This window comes from Centruroides vittatus, unplaced genomic scaffold (genome assembly GCF_030686945.1).
Source record: "Centruroides vittatus isolate TY-2023 unplaced genomic scaffold, ASM3068694v2 contig_1031, whole genome shotgun sequence".
NCBI classification, from domain to species: Eukaryota; Metazoa; Arthropoda; class Arachnida; order Scorpiones; family Buthidae; genus Centruroides; species Centruroides vittatus.
In genome coordinates, this window is record NW_027120669.1 from 491,977 (window position 1) to 518,507 (window position 26,531).

A 26,531-nucleotide genomic window follows, 5' to 3' on the forward strand; every position below is an offset into this window, starting at 1 on the left:
TTAAGAATTTATTTATTTAATAAATAATTTTAATTAATAAAACTATTTTATTTTAGGATAGGATAAATATTGCTAAATGAAAGAGTTTTCATTGTTATAAAACATGTTCAGGTAAATAAGAGTAATTCAAATTTGAATAATTATAATTAAATATAATTTCTTTTAAACATTTAAATAATAACCATGTTTCTTTTTTTCTTTTATTAGGACAATTTTTCGAAATAATAATATTAAAATATCAAAATCTCAAAATATTTACACATCTTCATTTTCAAGATGGATATATGATACAAAACAAAATCGTCATACCATTATAAACCAAAATGTCAATAATTCTTCTAATATGACAAATCGTAAAGGATCTATAAAATCTTTAACGTCAAGCAAATTATTAAATGTAAGTTTTATTTCTAAATATTTTGTGTAAATGAAAAGTTTTTCATTCCTTACAGTTTCTGTGCTAGGAAGAAATTTTTTTATGTATGTACAAAACTTAGAGGAATTAATCTTGGAAACTTCTTCTGGTAAAGAAGATATGATTTATTGATTTAATTGATTAATTGATATTTGCTGTAAAAACAGGTAGATGTAATGGAGTTTTTCATTTTTTTTTTACTCTTGCATATCAGTTTCGGACACACAGGATTAGTCATTCTGATTTAATCTTTGGCATATTCTGTAGATATAATTTGTTTACTCTTGTTATGTTTTTTAAATTTTTTTCTTTAAAATGCTTATTTAGTTTTTATCTTTCTTGTTCTTATTGGTTATTTTTAACTCCAAAAGCTAGAAATTAATATCATAAAATAGACTATCTTAAGAAAATTTTTCAATTCAAATTCGGATGATGTATGTTTTGTCAGTGTTATTCTTGTTTCCTTTGAAGATTTAACTGATTTTGTTGTGTCCATTGGATATTTTCATAGTAATATGGAAAAAATTTTTAAAATTTTGAAATTTAAAAAGATTAGAAATAAATGCCAATCCCATTGCTATTTTTAACATTTTATTTTATTAATGTGAAAAAAACAGAATATTAAAGAAGAAAGAAAGAAATTTTTGTCAATGATACACAAATTTACAAATTTTTGACCACATCTATTCATTTGCTGAGAGAATATTTTTTTATTCACTAATGTTTTCAGCCTACTACTATAGGCTGTACAATATAATACAAATAAATATGTGAATTAGAAAAATATATAATAAAAACTATGATAATATAACACAAAAGCCAAATATGATTATAGGGAGACACAAAATTCAGGGGTTTTTATGTCCAGATCTTTTTTCAATGATGTATTTCCAGGTCAAAAGTAATGCATTTGCATCTCTTACGTTCAGACACTGCTCTTTGATCTTGTTCTTGTAAATCTCTATTTTTTCCATATTCATAGTGATGGTTGGAGAATGTACTTTTTTTAATGATGATTGCTTCATCTCACTTTATAACAGAGCCTTCTACCTGTGACATTGCCACTAAAACTGTATTGCTATGGCCTTTTTCTATATTGTACTTGTGTTCCTTGAGTCGCACCATGAGGTTTCTTTTTGTGACTCCAAGGTTATCTTTTTGGACCTGTAACTATTGATTTTCAGAAGGTATTTTGTATACTCCAGCCTGTTCTTCTTTCTTTAGTTTGTCTTTATCATTTTTCAGTAAGTTGTAAATATTAGGAGCTTTTTTCTAAACTATCCTCAAGTTTTTGTTCCACTATAAATGAACTGGCAATGTACAAAAACTTATTTACAAGAGCAAGACCAAAGAGCAATGCCTGCATGTGAGAGATGCAAATGTATTACCTTCAGCAATTTACAATGATAATTCATTTCAAGATTATATCTATATAGCAGGCATGTCAAACATGCGGCCCACCAAGACTTTTTAAAAATTTTTAAATATCAAGCTTTGATGCTTGAAGTTGGAAAGTTTGAACTTTTTTGAACTGTACAATTCCCGCCCTTTTTGTTTGTTCGTTCTGCATTTCGTCCAACCAATTCAAATTGGTCGACGCTACGAAAGACAGTTGGATAACGGCCGCGGCTTTGAATCTACGAACGATGATTGGCCAGCGAACATTGTACGAGAGCGGATGTCGTGGAAGACTGCTACGCACTGATTGGTCCATTGGCGATTGTTACAATTCATATAAAAGGAAAGGTTTTGGTGTAAAAGTCAAGTTTTTGCTGGAACTTCAAGGCGGACGTTTGTGTGCTCTACCGTAAGGTGTTTCGTCTACTATTGCCGTGACGAGTGACGGGAGGAGTGTTCCAAGTAAACTGAAGTATACATCGCAAGCTGTCTTTTCGACGGATCTGTTCAGGAATAGTGACTTTTGGAATTTTGACTGTTTGTGTGAATCTACTTTGTAAACGTCGTAATTTTTGTGATTTGTAAATTTTGTAAACCGTGTAAGTTCATGTAACGTCAAATAGTCGTCATAAACGTTCTGTTTAATTTGAAAAGAGGTATTTCAAATTTGACTAACTTCAAGAACAATGAGTAAGAAAAGGTCAATTGAAGAAGAACATCGTAATTTTCAAGAAAAATAGGAACTTGCTTTGTGAAAAACGTTGTCAAATATCTTTCCTAAAAAGTAATATTAAACTGTGATTTTGTTTATTTCTTATTATAACTTTTATTTTTGTTTTTTATAAAAAAATATAAAATATTTATAGTCTAAGTTTAAAAAATAATATGAAATATAAAATGTCTATGTACTGTACATATAATATACAATACATTGAGTCTAATAAATACATAATATAATCATTCTAAAAATCATATTTTATTAATTTTTTGAACATTGAAAACATGCGGCCCCCAACTTATACAAAATAGATCATGTGGCTCATAATATCATATGAGTTTGACATGCCTGCTATATAGGCTTTAACATATTTTGCTATACAGTGCTTTGCTAATATAGTAGTTTTCAATTTAGATTTACATTTATTTTTGGCATTTGCATTATTCTTAGAGTTTCCAAAGATTTTTATTTATTATTTTTACTTTTTATTTTTTTAGGCTTTTATGGTATGTGAAAAAAAGACTGTTTCACTTTAAGATGATATTCACTTTATAGTGGTTGTCTAAAACTTAATCTGCTATATTAGCAAGATACATCCATATTTAGTAATGTTTAAGATAATCTTGTTATTGAATACCTTGTGTAAATAGTTTGATAATTTATAAATGTAAAATTTCAAATAAAAAAGTTATCAATTTAATATATATTTAAACTATAATAAAACATTTGTTTTAACATTCAGTAAATAATTGAATATACTTTTAGTTTCCAATATCCAAACCTTCAATTCCAGATCAAGATGGATTTTTTAAGAAAATTGGTAAAGAAATCAAATGGAATTTTTATGTAAAAGGTGTAAGTAGCAATTGAATTTGTTAATTAAATTGGAATAAGTAATGTCAAAATTAAAATAATTACCATAATTTTTTTATAGCTAGCTTCATCTACTTGGCAGGCAAAAGTCTGTTAAAACCTCAAACATTCATAAAAAATGGAAGAATTATCAGAATGAAATGTAGATTGTGTGGTAAATATTGTCAGCATGGGTTTTTGTTGATGTGAAAAATTAGTTACAAAAATCACCGATAGGTGGCATTCACATACAGACAATAAATAAATGTGCAAATGCCCAACCATCCCGCCAGAGAGCAGGCAAGCAAGCAAGTAGATGTGCAAACAACAATGAAGATGATTTTTCAATGTGATTTCTGATTGCGAGGATATTTAAATTTCCAAGTGTTTCAATCAGGTCCTTCCATTGTAAAACTTTATAATCTCACTAACGATGCCAAATATACCGAGAGGAAGAAAGCATACTGTCTTTTGGTGTTATCTTTATACATTTGCTGAATTAAATGCAAGTACTTTTGACCTTTCAAAATGTCTTCCTCAAGCAAGACTTACATTTTTTGGAGAAGTCTGGGATTTATATAATCCCATTACAGCAAATGCATACAAGAACAAAGATCTTTTATATAAGTGCTACAACTAGAAAGTTAGTAAACTGCTTAAATGAACACCAGGATGATGTTAAAAACAACACACCTTCCAGTGATCTTGTAAAAACATATTGGAAAATAATTTTATTCCACTATGGGTCAATACCTCCATTCTCAAGTGATGAACATAGATCATAGAACATTGTTTATCTGTGAATCATTATACATATCTTTATTAAAACCATGCAACTCTCTCTCTCTTGAAATTGCTGACATATGAATAACACTTTATGAAAACTTAAAACCTAGATAAAAATTAAGCTTTTATTTTTATTTTTATGTCCATAACTATCCACTTTCGTATTTTATTTATTTTTTATTTGCATTTTATATATTAATTTTTGTACTTGTTTTAAATTCAAATGAAAAAATTTTATAGCACACTTGTGAAAACTGACACATTTAGGTCAAAAAACACTTGTATGTTTGATTAACGTAAAGAGATTTTGAAATTAATATTCAAATTTTATATATTCTTTTTTTGTTGCTCGAGGAAAACATTTTGAAATGTCAAAAGTACTTGCATTTAATTCAGTAAAAGTATAAACATAATGCCAAAAGACAATATGCTTTCTTCTTCCTTACATGTCTTTCCATGTTGGAATTGAAAATGCTATTTGCCCTGAGGTAACATTCATCTAGACCTGTTGCACTCTGCTACATTGCATTATACTCTGTGGTGGGCGCACTGTCAAACATTTGTCTAATAAATACACTGAAAAACAACTGAAAATAACTAAATCTCTTTTGTATGTCAACAATACCTGTCAGTGATTTGGAACTAATTTTTCCCATCAACAAAAACTTGCACAACAGTACTTACCAAGTTAATTGCATTTCATTCTGATAATTCTTCCACTTTTTTACAAATATTTAAAGTTTTTACAGACTTTCTGCACACTTTTAAATATAAAAAGTCAATGTGAAAGCATATGTAGGTTATCTGTCAATTTTAACTCATAATTATAAAGTCATCCAACAGCTTTTCCTTTGTGTAAACTTACCTAGAGCATTTTTAAAAACATGAAAAAATTTTTTTGTTTGCTGCAAACATCATATTCATCTGCTGTCATGATTTTTCCTGAAATCACCAAATGTACATATATTTGCCTTTAGTTCTCTCTTGTTTATTTGCTGTCTACATTCCATGCTATTATTGATATTATTAGACACACCTACTTGACCCATATACCGTTCAAGCTAATAATTTTCTAGTAATTCCTCTTCTCTACATAATGAGTACAGTCTATTTCAGCGATTCTCAACCTTCCTAGCTCATCGACCTCCCAAATAGTAAATATAAATAAAATTAATATTTTGCAAGCCCCCCACCCAAATGAATAACAACAGTAAGACTTACTATTACTAATTGAATTTTGACTGTAATTATAAATGTAAATTTTTAAAAATATATAATCACATTGCACTAATTTTATACATTAAGAAAATATTGAAAAAGTAAAAAATGTAATACTACTATTCCTATTATTTTATGTCGCTTCGTTTATAGCAACGGGTATGAACATGCATGTATGATGTGTACTGTACATACATGAGCAATTTACAAATTCCAATTTGATCTCCTTCTATAATACTCGCTGTGAGAGCATATTTGAACATGCATATGGATGCCTTTGAACAAGTCATGCTGTCACTAGTGTAAAAGAGGCACTGGCGATTGCACCATTTCAGTTAAGTTTCAAATGCGAAGCGTACATCTGGTGCTTTTATTTTAGTGTGCAGTCAACCATGAAACCGAATTGTTTTTTTTTTTAAATTTCTAATGCAAAATAGATAAATTTGTGAAAAAAATGAAGTGAGCCATCTACATCCAGTGAATCGGTTGGTAATTACTTCAGTTACTGTTTGTTTACTCTACATTTGACAAGGCAATCCACACTGGTCACATGCTTCTCTGGATTTATTGAGTCCAGATGGCTCTTTAAACATAAATATACAACAGGTATTAGTGACATAAAAATCTTTTAAAATTATTTTAAGGTTTTTGTAGCTTTTATTAATATTGTGTTACTGGAATGTATCCTACTTTGCTTATATTGATGCTTAGTGTATGTGACCTTGTATGACGTCACATTAGGCCATGTAGGATTAGCTAAATTTTAGCTGCAGGAAAAATTTATTATTATTATGTTGTTGTTGAATGTTTTCTATACGGAATATATACCAGTGCTAGAACAAAAAAGAAATACTGTAAAGTACTATTTTTAGTATCTTAGGAAACCGACTATAATTACGGTCGGTAAAACTTCCGTTAACCTAACGGGTACTTTACGCGGATTCGAGATTAGTTTGCCAGGCCTGGGCTTTTAAGCGTGCACCGAAAAATTAGTAATAATAACGATAAATATCAAGTCAGATCAAAAGTTCAAATATATTTAATTAGCAACTAGAATGTACTACGTACAAATGTCAATAATCCAAACAAAACTTATTAACGAAATACAACAAGTCGACCCGACAATAAACTCAGCTACTTAGCTTAACTTAATATTAATTTCCCCTTTGAAATTCGACAATCAAATACTTAGAAACTATGAACAAAATCTCTTACTAATTAAACGTCTATCCGTCACCTCACTATACAAAGAAACTATTTCCTCAATCCTTTCGATATCGTCACTCGAACTCCTCTTTAACACCTTGGATCGTCCAATTATCAATCTGGACTTCTATCAGAAAATACTTCGCTTTTGAATCTACCTCGCTCTCACAGTCGCCTCGATTTGGAATTCACCTCTCCTTCTTCGGTTAACGTACAGGTTTTATACTGTGAGGTGACGTCACACTTGAGCTGGGTTACTCCCCTTATTTACATACTTAGTTGCTAACATTAACTTTCTTTTCTGGCAGCTTTAAGTTTCCGACAAAGCTTATAAACCGTTTACAAAATATTTATCATAATTTTCTGGGATGTTTAAAGACAGTTTATCAAGTATTTCTCTACTAGTGCAGGTGGGGACTCCCCCCTCCATTTTTTTTCTGCAGACTGTTACTTCCGCTGGGCAGCGCAAGTGCGCAAGATTTTTCCTATGACGCTTATTTCTCCGTGAGTTGTTTTATCTTCATTTTTCATTACTAACAAGAGAGTGGTGGGGAACCTTCGTCCTAAATAAACATAAACCCCAAACAAAAGATAATAAAATGGAAAATAATAATAAAATAAAAATAACGTTCGGACTCAGTTCCTTACAATACTTACATAAAAAAATAGTAGTTAAAGTATCTGTGTTTAAGAATTTCTTGAATATTTAACATATTAGCTTGGCAGTGCTCTGTAGAGTAATATATGTGTTGTTGTGAAGCCCTAATGTTTCAAGAATTTTGTATAGTGTATGTGGTATGATGCCTGTCCAAGAAAGGACTATTGGCACAATAAGTACCTTATCCATTCTCCATAAAGCTTTATTTTATGGGGGAGTTCTACATATTTACTAATTTTTTCAGTGTATGTATTTTGTATGTTGTGATTATTTTGGTACAACTATGTGTATGATGTGTGATTTTGTTTTGTTTACAATGAATGTAATGTTTAGTCTGTAGTGATTTATTGTTTTGTCTGTGATTATGGCTTGGTCATAGTATGTTTTGTATGTGTTGTATTTATAGTATGATTCCTGGATGTTTAGTAGTTTGTGTGTGAGCTTTTGATGTATTATATTCGCTATTTGTTTATGTTAATATAAGTAGTCAGTTTGTGTTAAAAGCTTGCATTCTGACATGATGTGTTGTGTAGCCTTATGCATGATGTGGCATTTCCTACAATCATGAATCTTTCTATGTCTTCAAAGAGACACCCATGAATAGGTCAACAGTTTGACACAGTTCTGTTAACATAATCCTGGCTGAGTTCAAGATGCCTACCCTGAATCTCCTGAGTCCAACATCCACGATAGCATCTGTTCATTTTGTGTATTGTGTTAGATTTGTGTCACTGTTGTGTAAGTTTAATGGTGTACCTGTTTTTTTGTCTGCATGAGATAGTTTTGTGTAATTGTGATGTTTCTTGTTTTCTATAGAAAAACTTGCAGTGTCTGTACTTATTTGTGCAGATTTAAAATGTTTATGATGCAGCATCCTCTTTACAAGGAAGTGTCATCCTTTTTATTGATGATTAGTACTTGTTGAGCTTTGTTTGTGTTGTTCATGTTTTCCTTTAAAATTGTTCTAGTTCTGTTTTTGTTCAATGTAAAACTCCAATTGAATACATCAGTACTGAGATGAAGTGTGTTTATTATTATTAAAAAACTGACATTCAACAGCCATTTTGTATTTTTGATAAACTGCAATTTAAATGGCTCCATCTTGATTATTCCTAGCTGTTGATATGAGTAATGCCTGTTCAAGGGTTATTAGGCATTTTTTTGCATTACAGAAGTGTGATGTTTTTTCAGCCACAATGTGTGACTCCAACTTTACTGCTTAATAACATTTAAAGTTTTGATGTTGACACAATGAAACACACATTAAATAAAGTATTGTATATTTACTTAGTTTTACATGATAAAACTTTTATTTGTATTTTTTTTTACAATATTTAATGTAATTTTTTATTTATAATAAAGCACCTTGGTTCTTCTAAATCATAAGAACTGGATCTGGATATATTGCAGACAAAATACATTAAAAGGCATGGGCTTTCAGAATATGTAATGAAATTTACTCCAATGTGAATAGTTTAAGTTATAATGCATAAGTTTTGGAAATAAACAGCCTCCTGAGATGCTAACAATGTTGCATCATTGTCATACTATGACAGTTTATGTATTTTCTTAGCATAAGGTTGCCATTGAGAACAAATAACACAGGAACACTTTTAGTGGAAAAAGGTTGGTTTATTGATAGGATATATTACATATAGAGAGAACAGCAATCAACCAAGATGTATGACAATTTAATTACTATTCCTGTCACTCTAAGATAAAATGTACTATTATCTAGAATATAAATTAGCAATAAGAAAAATATAAATACAAGTAAAATGTAAATAAACAATTTATTTTTCTTTTAGTGCATTTTTTTATGAATATTATTCATTATTGCAAAAGAAAAATATCATGGTCTTCTTGAAGGAAAACAGTCATCATCTAGATGTGGCTGATCTTGACAATGTAAAGCTATGGCATGTTGAATACATACATAGTCATGTATTCAGCATGACTCCTGGATAATTTCTGATTCATATTAATTTTTATCATTGTAAAAGCAAACACTGTATGGATAAAACAAGAACACAATCTTAGATTGTATTATTAATCAAGTTTATAAGTATTTAATAACTGCTGTAGTTATCAACAAGCTATCATCTATATTTCATTATAATCTTAATAGATATTATTCATGAAATCAAAGGGATTCTTTGAACTCTTACTTTTCCATTTTACTTAAGTTATAATAATCTTCAATGAGCTGTTAATGTAAATAAAACAAAATAAACTGAGAAAAAGTGAAATATTTAAGACAATGCCATTTATCCACTGAGTAATGGTAAGTATTCGGAGTATAGGTTATGCAAAGGTTTATTGGTAACAACACATCTAACAGCCGTAAGTGAACGGGTTAATTTTAGTAGTGCCATCTCTTGCACAAACTAACAATTAGAATAATTTAATTTAGAATAAACTGGAAGAAAAGAATCAGCCTGAAGTGGGACTCGAACCCTCAACTCCCGCTTGCCGTGCGGATGCGTTACCAGTTACGCTGCAATTTGAAAAAATTGTAGACCTGTAAATTCCCACTATTGTCTGTCCAATGCCTGTCCTTCCTTAATCTTGAGAATGAAGTTAGATACACGAAAATCAAGACCAGATATAGAAAGCTTGGGGGTTGGAGGCCCCAATTAACTATATATGAACTTCCGATGCAAACCAGTAGTCACATTATTTCAATTCAAAACTTTTCCCCTGAAAAGAGTTGACCAGCACGACTCCCTTGCTAATAGAAAACTATGATGTACATGGGCAAGACACTACAGTACTAATTTGAAGTGGAGAGCGCACATTTTTAATTAAATAAATAAATTTTCTTTATAACAACTGTTTACAAATACAGTCAAACCTGTTTTTATGCGCTCTTTTTATGTGCGATTTTTATTTGTGCGATTTTTTTAATGCGAATTTTTAATTTGTGCGGTATAGTTGGCGACTAGTCTCGTGCGATTCGTCATGTCTTACGTTGACTTATTATAGCTAAATAAACTTATTATAGCATAAATGCACTTATTATAGTAATATTATTGCATGAATATGCGAAAAATGAAATAATTTACTTTTTAAGTCAACAAAACACCACCTGGACAAAAATATGTAAAACAGACGATAGACCAGACGATGCAGTCAAGTGCTGACATCTGTTGTCAATAACTCAAAACCGTACGAAATAGAATTTATTTTCTATGTGAGACTTTTTTTTATGCGGTCCCTATTGACCGCATAAAAAAATATTTTTTTGATTGTGTTGCGAAAACTATTTTTTATAGCCCCTCGTGAAGTTTCGTGCGATTTTTTTTATGCGTTTTTTTTAATGCAGTCCCTATCCCCCACATAAAAACAGGTTTGACTGTATATGCATATCCTTTGAAGGTTATACACAAGAAATTTTAGTAATGAAAAATCTCAATTTTTTAAATTTATAATATACTGATAAATATATAAAGGATAAGATGTTTTCTTTAAATGCAAATAATTTATAATTAAAGAAAACTAATTTAGATCTAACACAATTAGATTTAAAGAAATTAGCATTGTATAGAAACAGATTAAAGAATTATTTTGATAAACATGTTATAAGGAATATTTTGAATATGATACAATGCTATATTGTTTGTAATGTTAAATAAATTTTAATATAAAAGTTAAAATATTACATCAAACTAAAGTCTAAGATTTAATATTATTGATAAATTAAATTTCTGTATAAATCATTAGATTAAAAAAACTCAAATGAAAGGAGTATTAAATTTTCAAGTGATTGAAAGATAACATTAAATTTTCTACTAGAAAAGAGAGAGTTCTGCTATTTACATTTATGAAGCTTGTGCAGATAATATTGATGTTAAAGAGTTTTTCTCATGTAAGTAAATTACTTTGATAAATTTTACAATTTTATTATAATGTAGACTGGACATTTGATTAGATTATTAAAGATATAAATGTAAAATTTGAGTTAAATGCGAGTTTTTAAAAATATTTTATTATTATACTGTGTAACACAATTGAAACAAATTATTAAATATCTATTACTAACTTAATGTTTATAATTGTCATACACTTTTAAGTAATTTTAACTATTTCTTTTAATGTGAAAATATTTTGAAACTTAAACATGTAGAATTTGAATTTTTATAATATAAAACTCTTAATTATCCAAAGTAATAAGGACTGAGTGTATAGTTAAAAACTCAGATAACACAGAATATTTGGTAAATTAACATGTATGATATACACTATTTTTAGATTAGACCTACTTACTGAACATAACTTTTAAATTATACAATAAAATACTTTTAATTTTATTTAAAACTATATTTATTAAAGGAAATGTAAAACTACAATTATACATAAAATTTTTAGATTTTATATTATGATACGTCATCAGAGTAAATTCCTTTTAAATAGTCTCCTTTGATTACTGTGTAATCATCCTGCAAAGTTGATAAACAAACTGTACTGTACTACATTCTCTTATCTTTGTTGACAAAATACTGTTTCACAATTCAGTTTGATTAAACCGGTCTCAGTTAACGAGATTCTATTGTGGTTTTTTTAAAAACACCATGAAACCAACATGATTGAAACTTTAATTACAAAAAATATATATATTCATAAAAAGATTTTCTTCTTCAAAATAATTTTCACTGTTGAGTTCATGGAATACTTTCAATTAAACAATATTTTCTAAAATTAAATTAAACACCTGTTCTTTAAGTGAACTAAATTTCGATTGTTACAATTTGTTACTGAAGTAAACAGAGTTGCTATTTACATATGTAAATTAATTAATTAATAACATGCTTCATACTTACTGTAATTTGAGTAAAACATTAAAATTTCAAAAAAAAATTGGTAAAATTGAAACTTAAAGATGTTACGAATATTTTTCATAATGAATTGTTTATTGAACTAGAAGTATACTTTAATATGATAATTCAAGTTTCATTCTATTTGTCATATTTTTTATTTTAATATTTAATTGTTTGTACAATTACTGTTTGCATAAACTGTACTTGATATGATTATATTTGAAGTCATAGCATTATGTGTTGATAACGTGTAATGCACAGTACATATTAAATTACAATATCAGTTAATTCATTAAACATTTTAATATTTATTTATTGGATATGGAAACTTTATTTATTTATATTATCCAATGAATTTTATTCATTATTACAAAGATTACTCTAGAGCTATAATTCTTAATATATAATATGTGATGAATGGAAATATTTACAAAAAAATATCTAATGCAAATTTAATTAATTTTCAGATTTCAAATTACCAGATACTTTTCATTCTTGGTTTTTGGTTATTGAACTTCATGTTTGGTAAATATATAAGTATTTTATTTAATATTTTTCCTTCTTACTTAAACTATGCATTAAATAATATAATTAGTTAAAATTATTAAATTAGAATATCCTTATATTATAATCCCAAATTTTATTCAGAAATGAATTGTAAATATTCAGTACTAACTATTTTCTCTTTTATTGAAATAAATAAATTAATTAAAATGTATGTTCTAATACTTTTATTTTATTAAAGACTATTCAGAATAGTAAATTTTAATTATTATTATCTAAATAACAGTCTACTGTGTATAAAAAAAATTCATATGTTCAGTTGGTAATATATTAAAAATTAAATGTGTAATCATTATTGGAAATGGAAAGATATTTACAAAAACATTTCAGAATTTAAAAGCAATGATTCTTTTAATAGATTCATTCGTCATTGTAATTATATACTCACGTTCATAATTTGAGGAATTCACAAGTGCATATATTTGCTAGTGCTGTAAAGGAACAAAATGCAAGTAGAAATGCTGTATGGCAACTTCTCCAGGTAAACAATTTACAGACAGCTATATGACATCAACCTATATGCAAGATGGCTTGCAGTATACATTTCTATAACTGCACGGCACATGCCAAACTGCAAAACATGGTATAGTTGAATGCCTTGCATGAACCTCACAACAATGGACCACTGAACTCTTTACGGACAAGTCCCATTTCAGCCTAGAGATTGATAGTTGACGAGTGTACATCTGGAGTGCCCCAGGAACATGTTATACTCCTGCGTACGTCGTAATTTTGGAGTTGGAGACATTCTTGTTTGGGATGATATCATGTTAGGATCTCATACACTGATGCAAGTGTTCAAATGTATAACAACAGACCAAATTTCTATGGATGTCATCCTGCAGCAGTATGTGTGGCTTTTTAGTGGTGCATTTGGTTCTGAGTTTATTTTAATGGACAGTAATGCTCATCCTCATAGGTCTAGTTTGGTTCAGAAATACTTGGAATCTAAGGAAATAAGGCATCTGGACTGGCCATCCTATTCAATGGACTTAAAACACACAGAACATGTATAGGAGATCCTTGGTTGTAGGGTTGCAACACATCATCTTCCACCATACACCACAGATCACTGAAGAGCTACACCGAGTACTTGTGTAAGAGTGGGATTCTTTAGCACAGGAACTGCTGGACAACATTATAAACAGTATGCCAAAGTGCTATGCAGAATGTATTACCATTCACAGGGCCATACAGACTATTAAGCTTCACATGATCATGGATATGACATTCATGACACAAGTGGTGTGATGTGGGAAAGTCAAAGTCTGTTATTTTTTCTTTCTTCCCATGGGCTAGATAAACCCAAACTTCTTTTCTTACTTTATTCTGTCTTTTTAAATTATATTCATCTTCTTCAAATGTGTTTCTTGCAGATGAATGAAGCACAACCACCTACAGCAAATTCCTTAAATTATTGGCATGAATATATTTTATTATAATGATTTTTCTTTGCAATAAAAATAAACTGATCTGGTCGATATTGTTGGATTTTATATTATTTATTGCAGAATATCAAGTTTGTTTTAGTGTTATTGATATCTAAAATTAAGTAAATTTATTTATTAGATATCAATAACACAAAAACAAACTTAATGCTGTGGCTTTTCTTAGTTTAACAGTAGTAACTTTATTAAAAGTTTGAAAAATCCTACTTTCATCTCTGAGAGTTAAACTTTTTGGTCTTCCTGGTCTTGATTTTTGCCATACTTCTCTCATTGAGCTAAAACATTTCTTATGGCATGTGTAGAGAAATTAATAGCAGTGAAATTTTCCTCAAAGATTTACCAAGAACCATACAAAAAGTAAATTTCATGAATCTCTTTCTCTGACAATGTTGTTCCATGCAGCATTGTTGAAAACTTTATTAAGATTGTTAGTGATTATTTTAAATCATAATTAATGGTTTTTAACAAACTCTAGTGGTGGAAATAGATATTTTTCCACCATAGATATTTTGCAAATACAATATATCAATCTAAAAATTTACAAAACTGTGGGTGTGTTTATAATTTTGCAACAGACTGTAATTGTTAAATACCAATTGCATTTAGATATAATTGGCTTAAATTTCATAAATCAATTATATCTAAATTTAATATAAAATCCCATAAATCCATTTACTATATTGTCACACCAGCACACCTGTTACAATTGGATGTGTGTGTAATTTATGCATATAATGATTGATGTGATTAATTAATCCAAAAATATTCCAGGATGTGTATGACAAGAGCAATGAATGAAGAGAAAGGTAAATATCTTCGGAACAAGATTGTAAATGCAATGTGGGAAGATACGGAAACAAGAATAAAGATGTTTGAAGTAAGTTTATAATTAAAATTTGCTTTTATTTATTCATATAAGAATAATAAAAATAATAATTTTAAACATGATAAATATTGTATATAGCAATTAATACATGAAAATAAATTTCACTTATTTTCCTTTTTTATGGTTCTGTTATTTATTTGTATTCAGGTAAATTTGCCTAAGAAAACATTTATTTAACTTATTTTTTAAATTAAAATACAGTGGGTGATCAGTTAACGAACAGATCGGATAATGAACACTCGCAAAAGATTTTTATGATCGGACAACGAACACTTCACTGAACAAACGTAAAAAGAAGCGACAAAAATAGCAAATACTGATTGATTTTCCCTTGTGTTCAGGTAACAGTTTGAAACTTTTCGGAATGCAGGAGACATCGACATCAATGCTCAGCCCAATATATACTGATCAGATAGTATTCCTCGAACTTTGAAATACTCCCTTGTAATTCCAGCCTTTTATTTTTCTGACAGAAACAATTCTTTTATAGTATTCACAAGACTGTTAAGCGAGCACTCGTTAAGTTTTGCGTCGGTTTTTATTTTCGAAAGGTGAGAGTATAATAGCAAAGGTTGAGAGTGGGCAGAAGATGTCTGATGTTGCTGGGCAGTATGGCTTGAACAGGTCTACAGTAGGGTGCAGTTCAGTTGTATCTAAGAAGGATACAGTATAATGAAGAAGACTCAAGCAGCTAAAGGAGTAACAAAAATTGCATCTGAGAAATAAAGAACATTGAAGAGCTCATAATGGAACCTGAAACGGGTCTGACGACAGAAGAATGCCAAGAACTCTTGAATGAAGAACACTAAGAAACTTGGCAAGATATGTTTTATTATGAAAAAGAAAATTAATGCCGATATCTGCTAGTAATTAAAGATCTTTTGAAGAAGTGGGGGAGGTCAGATCAACGGTTTTAGAATGGCATACAAACCAGGTTCAGGTTAATAGGCTTGGGGATTTCTACAATTACAATGCTATTAATTATTTCTGAAAATCCTGAAGAAAAGAGAAAAGCAATTGACATTGGATAGATTCTTTAACCCCCACAAATGGAAAAAAAGATAACTAATAAAAATACTTTGCAAGACTGTGTATATATGTATTTTTATTATTACATATGTTACAGTAAAATCCCATTTTTAGTAAAAACACGTTTTAACTAGTTGAAACTAGTTTTTACTGGATGTCATTGTTATAACCCGTTTTGTCTAGCTAAAACTAGGATTTACTGCTGTACATGTTTTGATTTTAGATAAAAAGTTAATGTTTGATTTTAGTTTTAACTTTTAACATTAGTTAAAACTAATTTTAGCTACATAAATATGTTTGGGGAAAATAAATAAAGTGATGATTGGGATTAAAACATTTGTATTATTTAATAAGATATTTATTGAAAATATTGGTCACACATCTGTGTTATTAACATTAATTAACCCTTTGTCCCCGAAGGCACCGATCGATCGGTACCCTGGCTTTTTAAGCAAAACTTCGAGGGTACCGATTCATCATTACTTTGGTAAATATCGATTTTTGTAAAATTTATTAACAACAGATATAATCTCGTTCGATATGAAGTGAATAAAGTATAATAATTCATTATATTAGTCAATAGCAGTATAAAATTTTGATTTCAAACAAATGTTTGATATAATGTGCAATAATTTCACAACGAATAAACATACATGCATAAGTGTTATATCAAATTGTACAAAACAATATTCTACTTCTTTCTGGCTCAGTGCCAGCAAACAACTATGTAACTAGACAATGTTAATTTTCACAAAATGTTACAAATTATCAAGTTTGTGTGTCAGTTCTGATATATATTATTTTTTTTTCTTATAAATTTTTCTAATAAAATGCATTGAAAAATATTGTATTTAAAACTAAAGATATTAATAAATGTAAGTGATTTTTTTCATATAGATATAATGATAATTTGATTTTTGGTGAACTTTTAAAATAATATTGCCTGACTGACCTATATTGCCTTAGGAGGGATCGCAAAATAAACGTAAACAAGACGTCGGGGAAAAGGGTTAAAGCGATACGAAATTCATCATACGCTATAGGAATGTGTTAGCTGAATGACCTTGGTCGAAACAGTTTTTACTGAGCCATTTTGTTAAAACCCGTTTTGTCTAGTTAAAACTAGTTTTAACTCAAATTCATTTTTGACTAGCAATAAATTCTAGTTTTAACAATGACATCCAGTAAAAACTAGTTTCAACTAGTTAAAACGCGTTTTCACTAAAAAACGGGTTTTTACTGTAACACACACAAATAAACATAGTAAGAAAGTATGTATTTTTTATTTTTGGGGGTCTTCAGAACGAATTAATCAAATTCCCATACAAACCTATGGTAAATTGATAATCGGTTAATGAACAATTCGGATAGTGTACAAAGTCTCGGAACGGATTATGTTCGTTAACCGATCACCCACTGTAATTTAAATTTATAAAAATGTTAAACTAAATTTAATTAAATCATCATTATTGAATTATATTTTAAAAAATTTACCTTTCTCTGATTAGGGAGTATCACCTCAAGCTCGTAAAGAAACATTAATAGAATTATTTGATCAATTTAAAGCTGCTGTAGTATCGTATGATGAGGTTAGTATTACAAAACTAAGATCATAGCTGTTTTATTTTTATAAAAATAATGTTTTTAACCTCTACAACTCATATTTTTTAAATTTTGCTGTAAAGTATATTATTTTTTATCACAAAAAAAACCAAACAGATTGATTCTAGGCTTGAAGTATTGAAATTTAAATCCATACTAATCACTTAGAAGTGAATAAATCAACAATTTGGAAAAAATTTCTCAGTAGTGTATTTACTCACTCGGTTAAGCATTTTTGAATTTCTGGACAATACCAAGAAGTTTATATTGACAGTAGTCCTACATAATAAGACTCACAGAAATATCATATGGATAGTTTATGAGTCAACAATAAACCAATGCACAAAATCTTGATTTTTAGCTGAATTCCATCACTCAACTTTTTAATACAAAGCTCAAATTATTTTTTCCAACTGATTTGAGTTAACCAGGTTCTATTGCAATAATAATTTTATAACATGCAAAAAATATCTTATAAAAATTTTATTCCTTAAGCCTTTTTGTTTTAGTTTAAGAATAATGAATTGATTTGAAGTTGTAGCAGAAGGACTATTCACAATTGGGATAGTATATTAGACCTTAAAGGCATTTCAACAAAAACTGTTGCTTCATGTCGTCTTTATTGTTCTTTATTGGATTAATCAAATTTATGTTTTAATAATGTCAGTACAGTGAAATGTTGGTATAATGAAATGGTACGGACCATTGTATTTCAATATAATGAAAATATTTCAGTCAAAAATGCATAGATGAAAGAACTGCTTACATTTTGAGGTAAAAATGTTTTTAAAAATGCAATTTATCTATTAGTACAGTTGTCCCTTGATAGTCCGACGTTTTGTAATCTGACATGCTCAGTAGTCCAATGCACCTCCCATCAAGGTCACCGTAGTCCCAGTCTTCAAAGTGTGAGCACAGTATGTACATATATGTACATAATTAATCTACCTATGTTGTAGCATTTAGTTATAATGTTTATAAATTATTGTACATACTGTATTATTTATGCCTATACATACTGTATGTACATTTATTGGCTTCCATATTTCTTTTAATAAGCATGTTTTAGTTAACCGAAATGGGTGTTTCATTTCCATAGTCAACTAGGCAGCATTTTACTCATAACATGTAGGCATATTATAGGCTACTGCTAGCAAAACAATGCCAAATATGTAATCACTTTCGGTAATCCAGACACTTTTGGTAATCTGACACCTCTTTGGTCCCATACCTGTCGGATTATCAAGGGACAACTGTAGTTAAATGGAACCAAATTTTAATTTTCAAAATGTAAGTTATATTACAGTATAAATTTTTAATCATCAAAAATATCACATACGAACAGTTAAAATAATGATGTATCAGTATTGATTAGTTGAAATTCTGCCTCTCTAATTGTTATTTCTGCTTGAAGTCTAATTTTTGTTGATGTTGTTTGTTTAATCAAAGCTTTTCAATAAAATCCTGTACTGTGTCTCAGCATTCCTGTAGGTTGTCAGGCACATCTTTTTGTTTAATTCCTTTTTGAGTAATAACATCAAAATGAAACCGTAACTGGGGATTAAAATTAGTGTTTCCAGATTGTTTGACACAATATCCATTGTTTACTAAAAATGATTGATTTTTGTATTTATAGGTTTTGTTATATTGAAACTATTCTTTCGTAGCAACAGAATTTTTATTATGCTGAACTGAAATTTTTATTATAATGGTATTTGTTAAACTGAAACATTTTTACATTGAGCTGAATAGGAAATTGGCAGTGGAATCAAGATAAATTTGTTATACCAGCACTCATTATACCAACATTTCACTGTATATTACTGGAGAATTTATTGCATAAATTGAATTTATTGAATGTATTAATTTTTAATACTTTTATTTGTATATATTTTTTAATTCATAGGGATTCTTAGGTGATGATATGGATTTAGCAGCGGCTCTATGGAGAGTGTTCTTTTCTTATAAATGTCACAATCCTTGTATATTAGAAACATTAGTTCATTATGTTCGCAAACATGTAAGTTTTATTAAAATCAGTTTTTTTTACATGAACACTTTTATAAATTCATTTAAAACTTTATTTTCTAGATGTTTTATTTAGATCATCTCAATACAGAAGAATATTATAAAGGAAATATTAAATGGAGTTCTTTGAAAGAATTTGTAATTAGTTAATTTTCCTTTCGTCTTAGTTGTAGATGTATTTATAAATAAAATATTATTTTTAATTTGCATCAATTGTTTTTACTTGCTTAGATATTTATTTTAAAAATTCAGATACAGGTGGTCCTCTACTTTTGTATAATTCTTTTTAAGGATAACTGGCCCCTATTCAGGCATTACAGATGTGGAGAAAAACCAGAAAACTCCACATGGCCAGCCTGTCCTGGTGAGGTGCAAACCTATAACTGAACTCCCAATGTTTAGGGAATGGAACCACCTGGCCATCTTTCTTTCGGCATCATTCCTAAATGCCTACAAACAGCAGCATTCTCCCATAGTAGTGGAGATGCGGAGCGACAGCTATTAACAAATGCACTCATGTTTTCAAAACAAATATAGATTGGGGTAAATAAAATTTAGTAATACATACTACACTTGAAATATATTTTTAATGCCAATGAGTTACACTTTTTCATCTATTGGCTCCAAGTCTCTTTTATTCAAACTATAACTGTTCTGTTTTAACTGATTCTCTCCAATTCTTCTGAAACATCCAACCTATTTTTCACAATTTATATTTTTATATTAAAAATTAGTATTATTGTTCTCTAGAGTCAGATTCCAGAATGCAGTTTTTTCAATTTTTCAAATAAAAGTAAGGAGTTAATTTTCAATACATCAATGTTAGCATTGCTGTTTCATTGATAGCTTGTTTTTTAAATATTGTGCATTTCTGTATAGCCCACAATAGATAAAAGTATTCAAATGGTGCTTTCAATTAATTTAGTTCTTCAAACTTATATCAAAATTATGTCTATTCTGTTTACCCTTTTTCAAAAATATAAGTTTATATCAAAATATATATTGTTTAAAATGTCTTTTCTTTGTTCTCCCCATGGAGAAAATAAAATCCTTACGTTGCTCTGTTCCATGGCTTTAAAATTGACAATTTTGCCCCAAAATTGACAAATCGAATTTCTCCAAATATATTATTTAAGATAAATTTACTTTCCCATCACGATCGCAATAAAATTCTTGAATGGGTATGTCATATGCATCGTTATCCATGCAGCCACTCAGGAATACAATTATCTCTTCTTTGTGGGAAGGGACATGCCGACTACAAAGCAGTCATTCCTCACTTGCAAGACCCTACTTAATGCTGATTTGATATCTTACATGTAACATAGGCTATAGAAATACAGAGAAGATGAAAAATCAATTTGCTTTATCTGGTTACAATGCCAAATGCAGAAATGAATTAAATAAAAAATCATTTATAATTATATATTTAACATTTTTAATTCATTGTTGAGGCTGTATGTCGAGGTTTGCATTTTACTAGTCTGTATATATAATCGAGATGCTGTACAGTACATCATACTTTTCTTGTTAGCAGTAGAGTCGTGCTAGATATCTATCTAGCTCCTTTCAAGGGAAACTCATTGAATTGAGATAACGTGACTTTCGGCCTATACCAGAGGTTTCTATATAGTTACTCGGTACCTCCTGCCCGTACGATTTCCATATTTTGTCTCGACTTTCATCTTTCTAACTTCGTTCTCGAGATTAAAGGAGGACAGACACTGGACGACAGTGAGAATTTATGGATCTAAAATTTTTCTAAATTGCAGCCCAATAAGCTAATTATAATAAACTTTTAAGATGATACTGTTTATCTACTCTACATAAAATACGTAGCTTAAAATCGTCACGTCACTGTTTTCTGTCACGAAAAAGAAAAAATAGAAACGATGACCAGAAATCGATAAATCGTCACAAAGAGGCCGGATGATCTAGCAGTCGTGGTGGCAGCCTACCGCTCTGGGGGACCCAGGATCAAATCCAGACGGGTCTGTTCGAATATGTCAGTCCCCATCCCTCACCATCCGGCCACCCAATTATGGGCCTGGCCAAACCCACAATAGGCTTGCAAAAACGAGGACCTCTTAGTGCCAATAGAGCGAAAGAGTAAAAAAAACATCGCTACAAAGTTTCTAAACAAACGAGCGAAGCCTTCTTAGTATGTGTATATGTATTAGTGATGTAACGAATATTCGATTACTACCCGATATTCGGCCTATTTTTCACTATTCGGCGGAATACCGAATACCTAAAAACAGGAGTAAGAAATAACAAAAACACAGTAAATTAATCATTTTGGTAACTTTTATTAATGCTGAACATTAAACTATAATTATTAAAGTTAATAAGAAATAGCATCTAACTCTAGTATTAAATTATTTCGTAATTAAATATTATTATAGCCTTTATCTAGTCCGATATCTTATTGCATTCATGGTGTGTAGGTTAGAATGTATCGGGCATTAATGTTGTTGTTTAGTTAATTATGTTATATTCGTATTCGCGTATATTTTAATATTTTTTACGATATTTTAAAATGATTTACGAAACGTTTTATTGAAACTTATCGTATTTAATGAAAGAATTATTTATCTATTTCTAGAAGATGAGTACCTAATATATAATTTATTTTATATATAAAGCAAAGAATGAGCATTTCTCATTATATACAAAAGATTGTGGCTGTCCGCCATTTTGTTGTTTGTAAATACTGTGTATAGAATTAGAACCCTTTCTTCTTTCCTTAATCCTTCTCTCTTCCGCTCTTAACCCTTCCCGTCACCTGACAGGAACGGCTTTTCTCGTGGGTCCTGATTGGTGGTTTTCACAATAGGGACAGGAGGGGGTCCTGCCCGAATGAACCGTGAGTCAGGGGTATGAATATCGGACACTTTTGGACCGGACACCGAGAAGGAAGGTCGGGAGAGACTCCTTGGTACGTGGTGGAACGAAGACCAACGGATAGAGCCCAGATAGAACAGGTGGGACAGAATCGAGAACTAATTGAGAGATTCGTTCCTGTGAATTCTAAAAGAAACACCTCGGTGCATATCGAATATCCACCGCATAGTATAAGACCCGATGCTAACGGATTGGACATCCACCGTGATTGACCTCCCAGATCAGGACCCCCTTTCGTCTAACTACCGGTAGCGCCTGCTATTACTTTCTTCATCTATCTATTCCTATTAGTTATAGTGATAGGTTAAGTTTAGTTGTAAGTATAGTCATAAGTAGTTAATTCTAATTGTATCGCGTGTAACATAAATTGTAAAATCCTGAACGAGAGTGGAGACTATATATATATATCCGCGAGAATTCGTCTCTGTGACGGGCATTCGTATCTTGTTAATAAAATAATTCTGTAAATAAATATTTTTGTTCCTCGTGGCTTGTTCATATCTTTTGTCTTGTACATTCCACTTATCACAAGATAACATTTGAAATCATGTTAATTTTAAAAATATTGACAAAAACAATAGCAACAAAACTTCACAAATAGAAACCCCCAATAATATATTTGAACTGTTCCACAATTGGGGAGAAACTAGACCATATGTCCCCACTAAAGTATATCCTTAGGGTACTATTCAGTCTACAAATTTGTAGTAAAAACAAAATTTTAGTGCTTAATTAAAGAGTCAAAAAGATCGATTGCAAATAAAATAACTTAGTTATAACTTACATCTAAATACCAACAACTGCCGAATCATATCGAGCTATTTACGGCTATTACATAAATTATAAACCAATTCGGCACTAGAGGTAGACGTTAGGCTCCATCTCATATTAACTTTAATAATTATAATTTAATTAATTTAAATAATTTAGACCTACTGGAAGAAAAAATCATAGTGACAGCAGGCCAATAGAGAGCAGGGTGCGCGATCCTTGCCATAATGCGGTTTGCGCGCCAATATTCGTACGTGCGTTAATCAAGCCGAATATTCGGTATTCGGCCACGTTTCTAGCCGAATATACTATTCGTTGCATCACTAATATGTATTCATCTTCGATTGTCGACAAATTTGTCTTATATATACGAAAACTATTTAACGGATTTATCGTTTACAAACAAAATGTTTAAGTACTTTCGCATATGTAAGTAGCAACTTCATTAGTTTAAAGTCTTGATTCATTTGCAATTTTCTAGCGGTAGTTATTATGGACTAGCAGATGAACCCAGCGTTGCTCGGGCAAAAAGTAACAATAGCAAAGATTAAGATTATTAGATTATAGCCGATCTTACCCGTTTTCACCGGGTGCAAGAATTAGGTCTCCCCCCTCTTCCGAAACTTAGAATTTTTAGATGGGTCTAAAAATATGTTCGATTTCCCGTAAAAACACAAAAAAACCTCTAAAATAATACAGTAGAAGCCGAGTTCTTCAGGCTAATCCTTAACCCTCTCCCTCTTCCCGCAGGGGATTCCAAAAATCCCTTCTTAGTATGCATTCTCATGATGTCTACCAAATTTCAAATTTCGACTAACCGTTTGGGCTATGTGCTTATTATTATCATTATCATCAACCTGTACAGGAGCAGAAATAACAGAAAATTCAAATATTAAGTCAGTTTATGAATACAACAAAGAGAATTAAAAAAACTATTTATTTTTTTATACATTATAACACGATCTTATTCTGAAAATATTAAATATGGATTTCTAAAATAAATTTAGTTTGCATGCTCTTTCTCACGAATGTCAGCTTAGTAAGTGTTGCTCAGTGGTGTGAGGTAACATTTGATGACAGGGAAGCTGTGACAACGCCGGATGGAATCGTTGGAAGCGTATACGATGCTTTGGTGTGTAGCGTCCACCAGCTAAACCACGTGAGGTTGGTACTCTGTAAAGCGCATGCGTGAATGCGTATAATCTGGCTGCTTCACAGTATTTAATCTGTTCCGTTTTCAACAATACAGCGCTTCCGTTGGGAATATCCCTATATGAATTTATATTCGAATATACAATAGCAATCTTGTCAAAAAGATAATTAGGTTAATGTTACTTATGGTTCCAAGATGGCGGCTGGTCTGATTCCAGCAAGGAAACCGTGGGGGACGCATGTTCTAACCTAACCTATTCTAATAATTTTGTTGGTAATAATTATGGTAATTTATTATAATAGGTTATGTTAGGTTAGAACGTGCGTCCCCACTGTTTCCTTGCTGGAATCAGACGAGCTGCCATCTTGGAACCATAGGTAACATTAACCGATAATTCTAAAAAATTGTAAATTTTAAGAATAAACGAGTTAAAATCACTCTTTTTTATCCGACTTCGAAAAGATTAAACTCAGAGATGGACACAATTTGAAATTACTAATTATGTCTTACTTTATTCTCCATATACATGTTGCCTGTTAGCCTCATCAGTGGATATCGCACTTTACATCGCCAATACTTTTATCCTCTATCACCATATCCCAGCATGTATCTACACATACGCCAGTATTTAAATTAATAGTATTTACATAATTTTTGATGCAGTAATATTCAACAATATTTTAATATTTATTTTATAGCAATCTTGTCATTTTTTCACATGCAGTATAGAAATTTGTGTTAATATACATAATAAAATATTAATGAATTCAAAGTACATTAAAATATGAAAATAATCGCACGATATGTATTTATATTTTAGAAAATACAAGAGAAGCGGTGCTTCCACAGATTCCATGGATGGCGTTGCATAATGGTAGGAGACAGAAAACGAAAAAATAAAGTACGATGCAAAAGCCCCCGAGACCCCATATCAAAATCTTCCTGAAATGCGGTGTTATTCATCACTCTTTTATCATGCCGAAGAACATTTCGTTATTCAAAATATGAAAATTTAATTCCAATAAAACTTTCATTTACTGAATAAATAATAATAATCTGTCAAATTTCTAAGGATATTTGAATTAAATTCTAATAATTAATATAAGTTTCGCATCGTATTTAAATTATCTCAAAAGAAAGTAATTCTCAATTTAAGCCAACGTAACAATTAATTACTCTCCGTTTGTTATAAATTTTTCATTGTGAAGAATGCATTTTCAGTTTCTTGTTTTGATTACTTTTATACAGGTGAAAGAATCTCAAGTAAAAGATGTGTAAATCCATCTTCAATATTCAAAAATCTTATTACTAATTTTAGCATTTTTCAATTTTCAGGTCACAAGAGATGAAAAATGAAAAGAAACTTTTCTTTTGCAACATTCGATGATTGATTATTTATAATTTCAATTACTATATCGGGCAACAAATCAATCAAAAATGCTTTAAAGACACGTGCACGATCGTCATTTTAGTGTTTTAGATTTGCCGAATAATGTGGAAAATTGGATTTTCAAACTGCACTGGAAGATCTCAATACTTGATTATAGAAGAAAATCCCGTTTGATTGGATATATTTGCCAGTCTTATCTCTTATAAATTGAAAACATTTTTAATTTCAATTGGAGAGTGCTTCAGCGTAGTCAATGATAAAACTCGAACCGTTTTCCTCTCTTGGATATAGTGTACCGATCAATTCCAGTTTCATAAAATGTATGAATACAGAATTTCCGAGATTATTTTGAATATATCGACAATACTTGAATTTATAAATGAAATATACAAAAGCAAACTGGAAGAGGCATGCATAAATGGAAGGGGCACAAAAGGCCTACCATCGGCTTGGAATTTATAGTCAAAAAGTTTTCCACGAACTCATAATCTTACGTTTCATCAATATACCTTAATAATTTCAAAGTATTATTAGTGGCTTTTTATTTTTATTACTATATCTGAGTTTGTTTTTATTTTATATTTATATATATTATTTTTCTGTTATTTTCTTATTTTTTCCATTGTCAATTTTAAATTTAAATATATGTATTCTATTTTTGGAACACTGATGTTCCAATTCTCTGGTT

General features: G+C 30.0%; 1 protein-coding gene across 1 annotated transcript; it reads left to right on the plus strand.

The window, feature by feature from the left end:
* Window positions 1-229: 229 nt before the first annotated feature.
* On the plus strand, window positions 230-25,486 carry Uqcc1 (Ubiquinol-cytochrome c reductase complex assembly factor 1). Its single transcript, XM_067289217.1, has 9 exons — window positions 230-397; window positions 3,297-3,386; window positions 11,047-11,119; window positions 12,536-12,593; window positions 14,852-14,957; window positions 17,504-17,584; window positions 19,504-19,617; window positions 19,689-19,763; window positions 25,274-25,486. The coding sequence occupies exons 1-9, from the start codon at window positions 344-346 to the stop codon at window positions 25,397-25,399; spliced, it is 777 nt and encodes a 258-aa protein (XP_067145318.1). The 5' UTR covers window positions 230-343; the 3' UTR covers window positions 25,400-25,486.
* The last annotated feature ends 1,045 nt before the right edge of the window (window positions 25,487-26,531 follow it).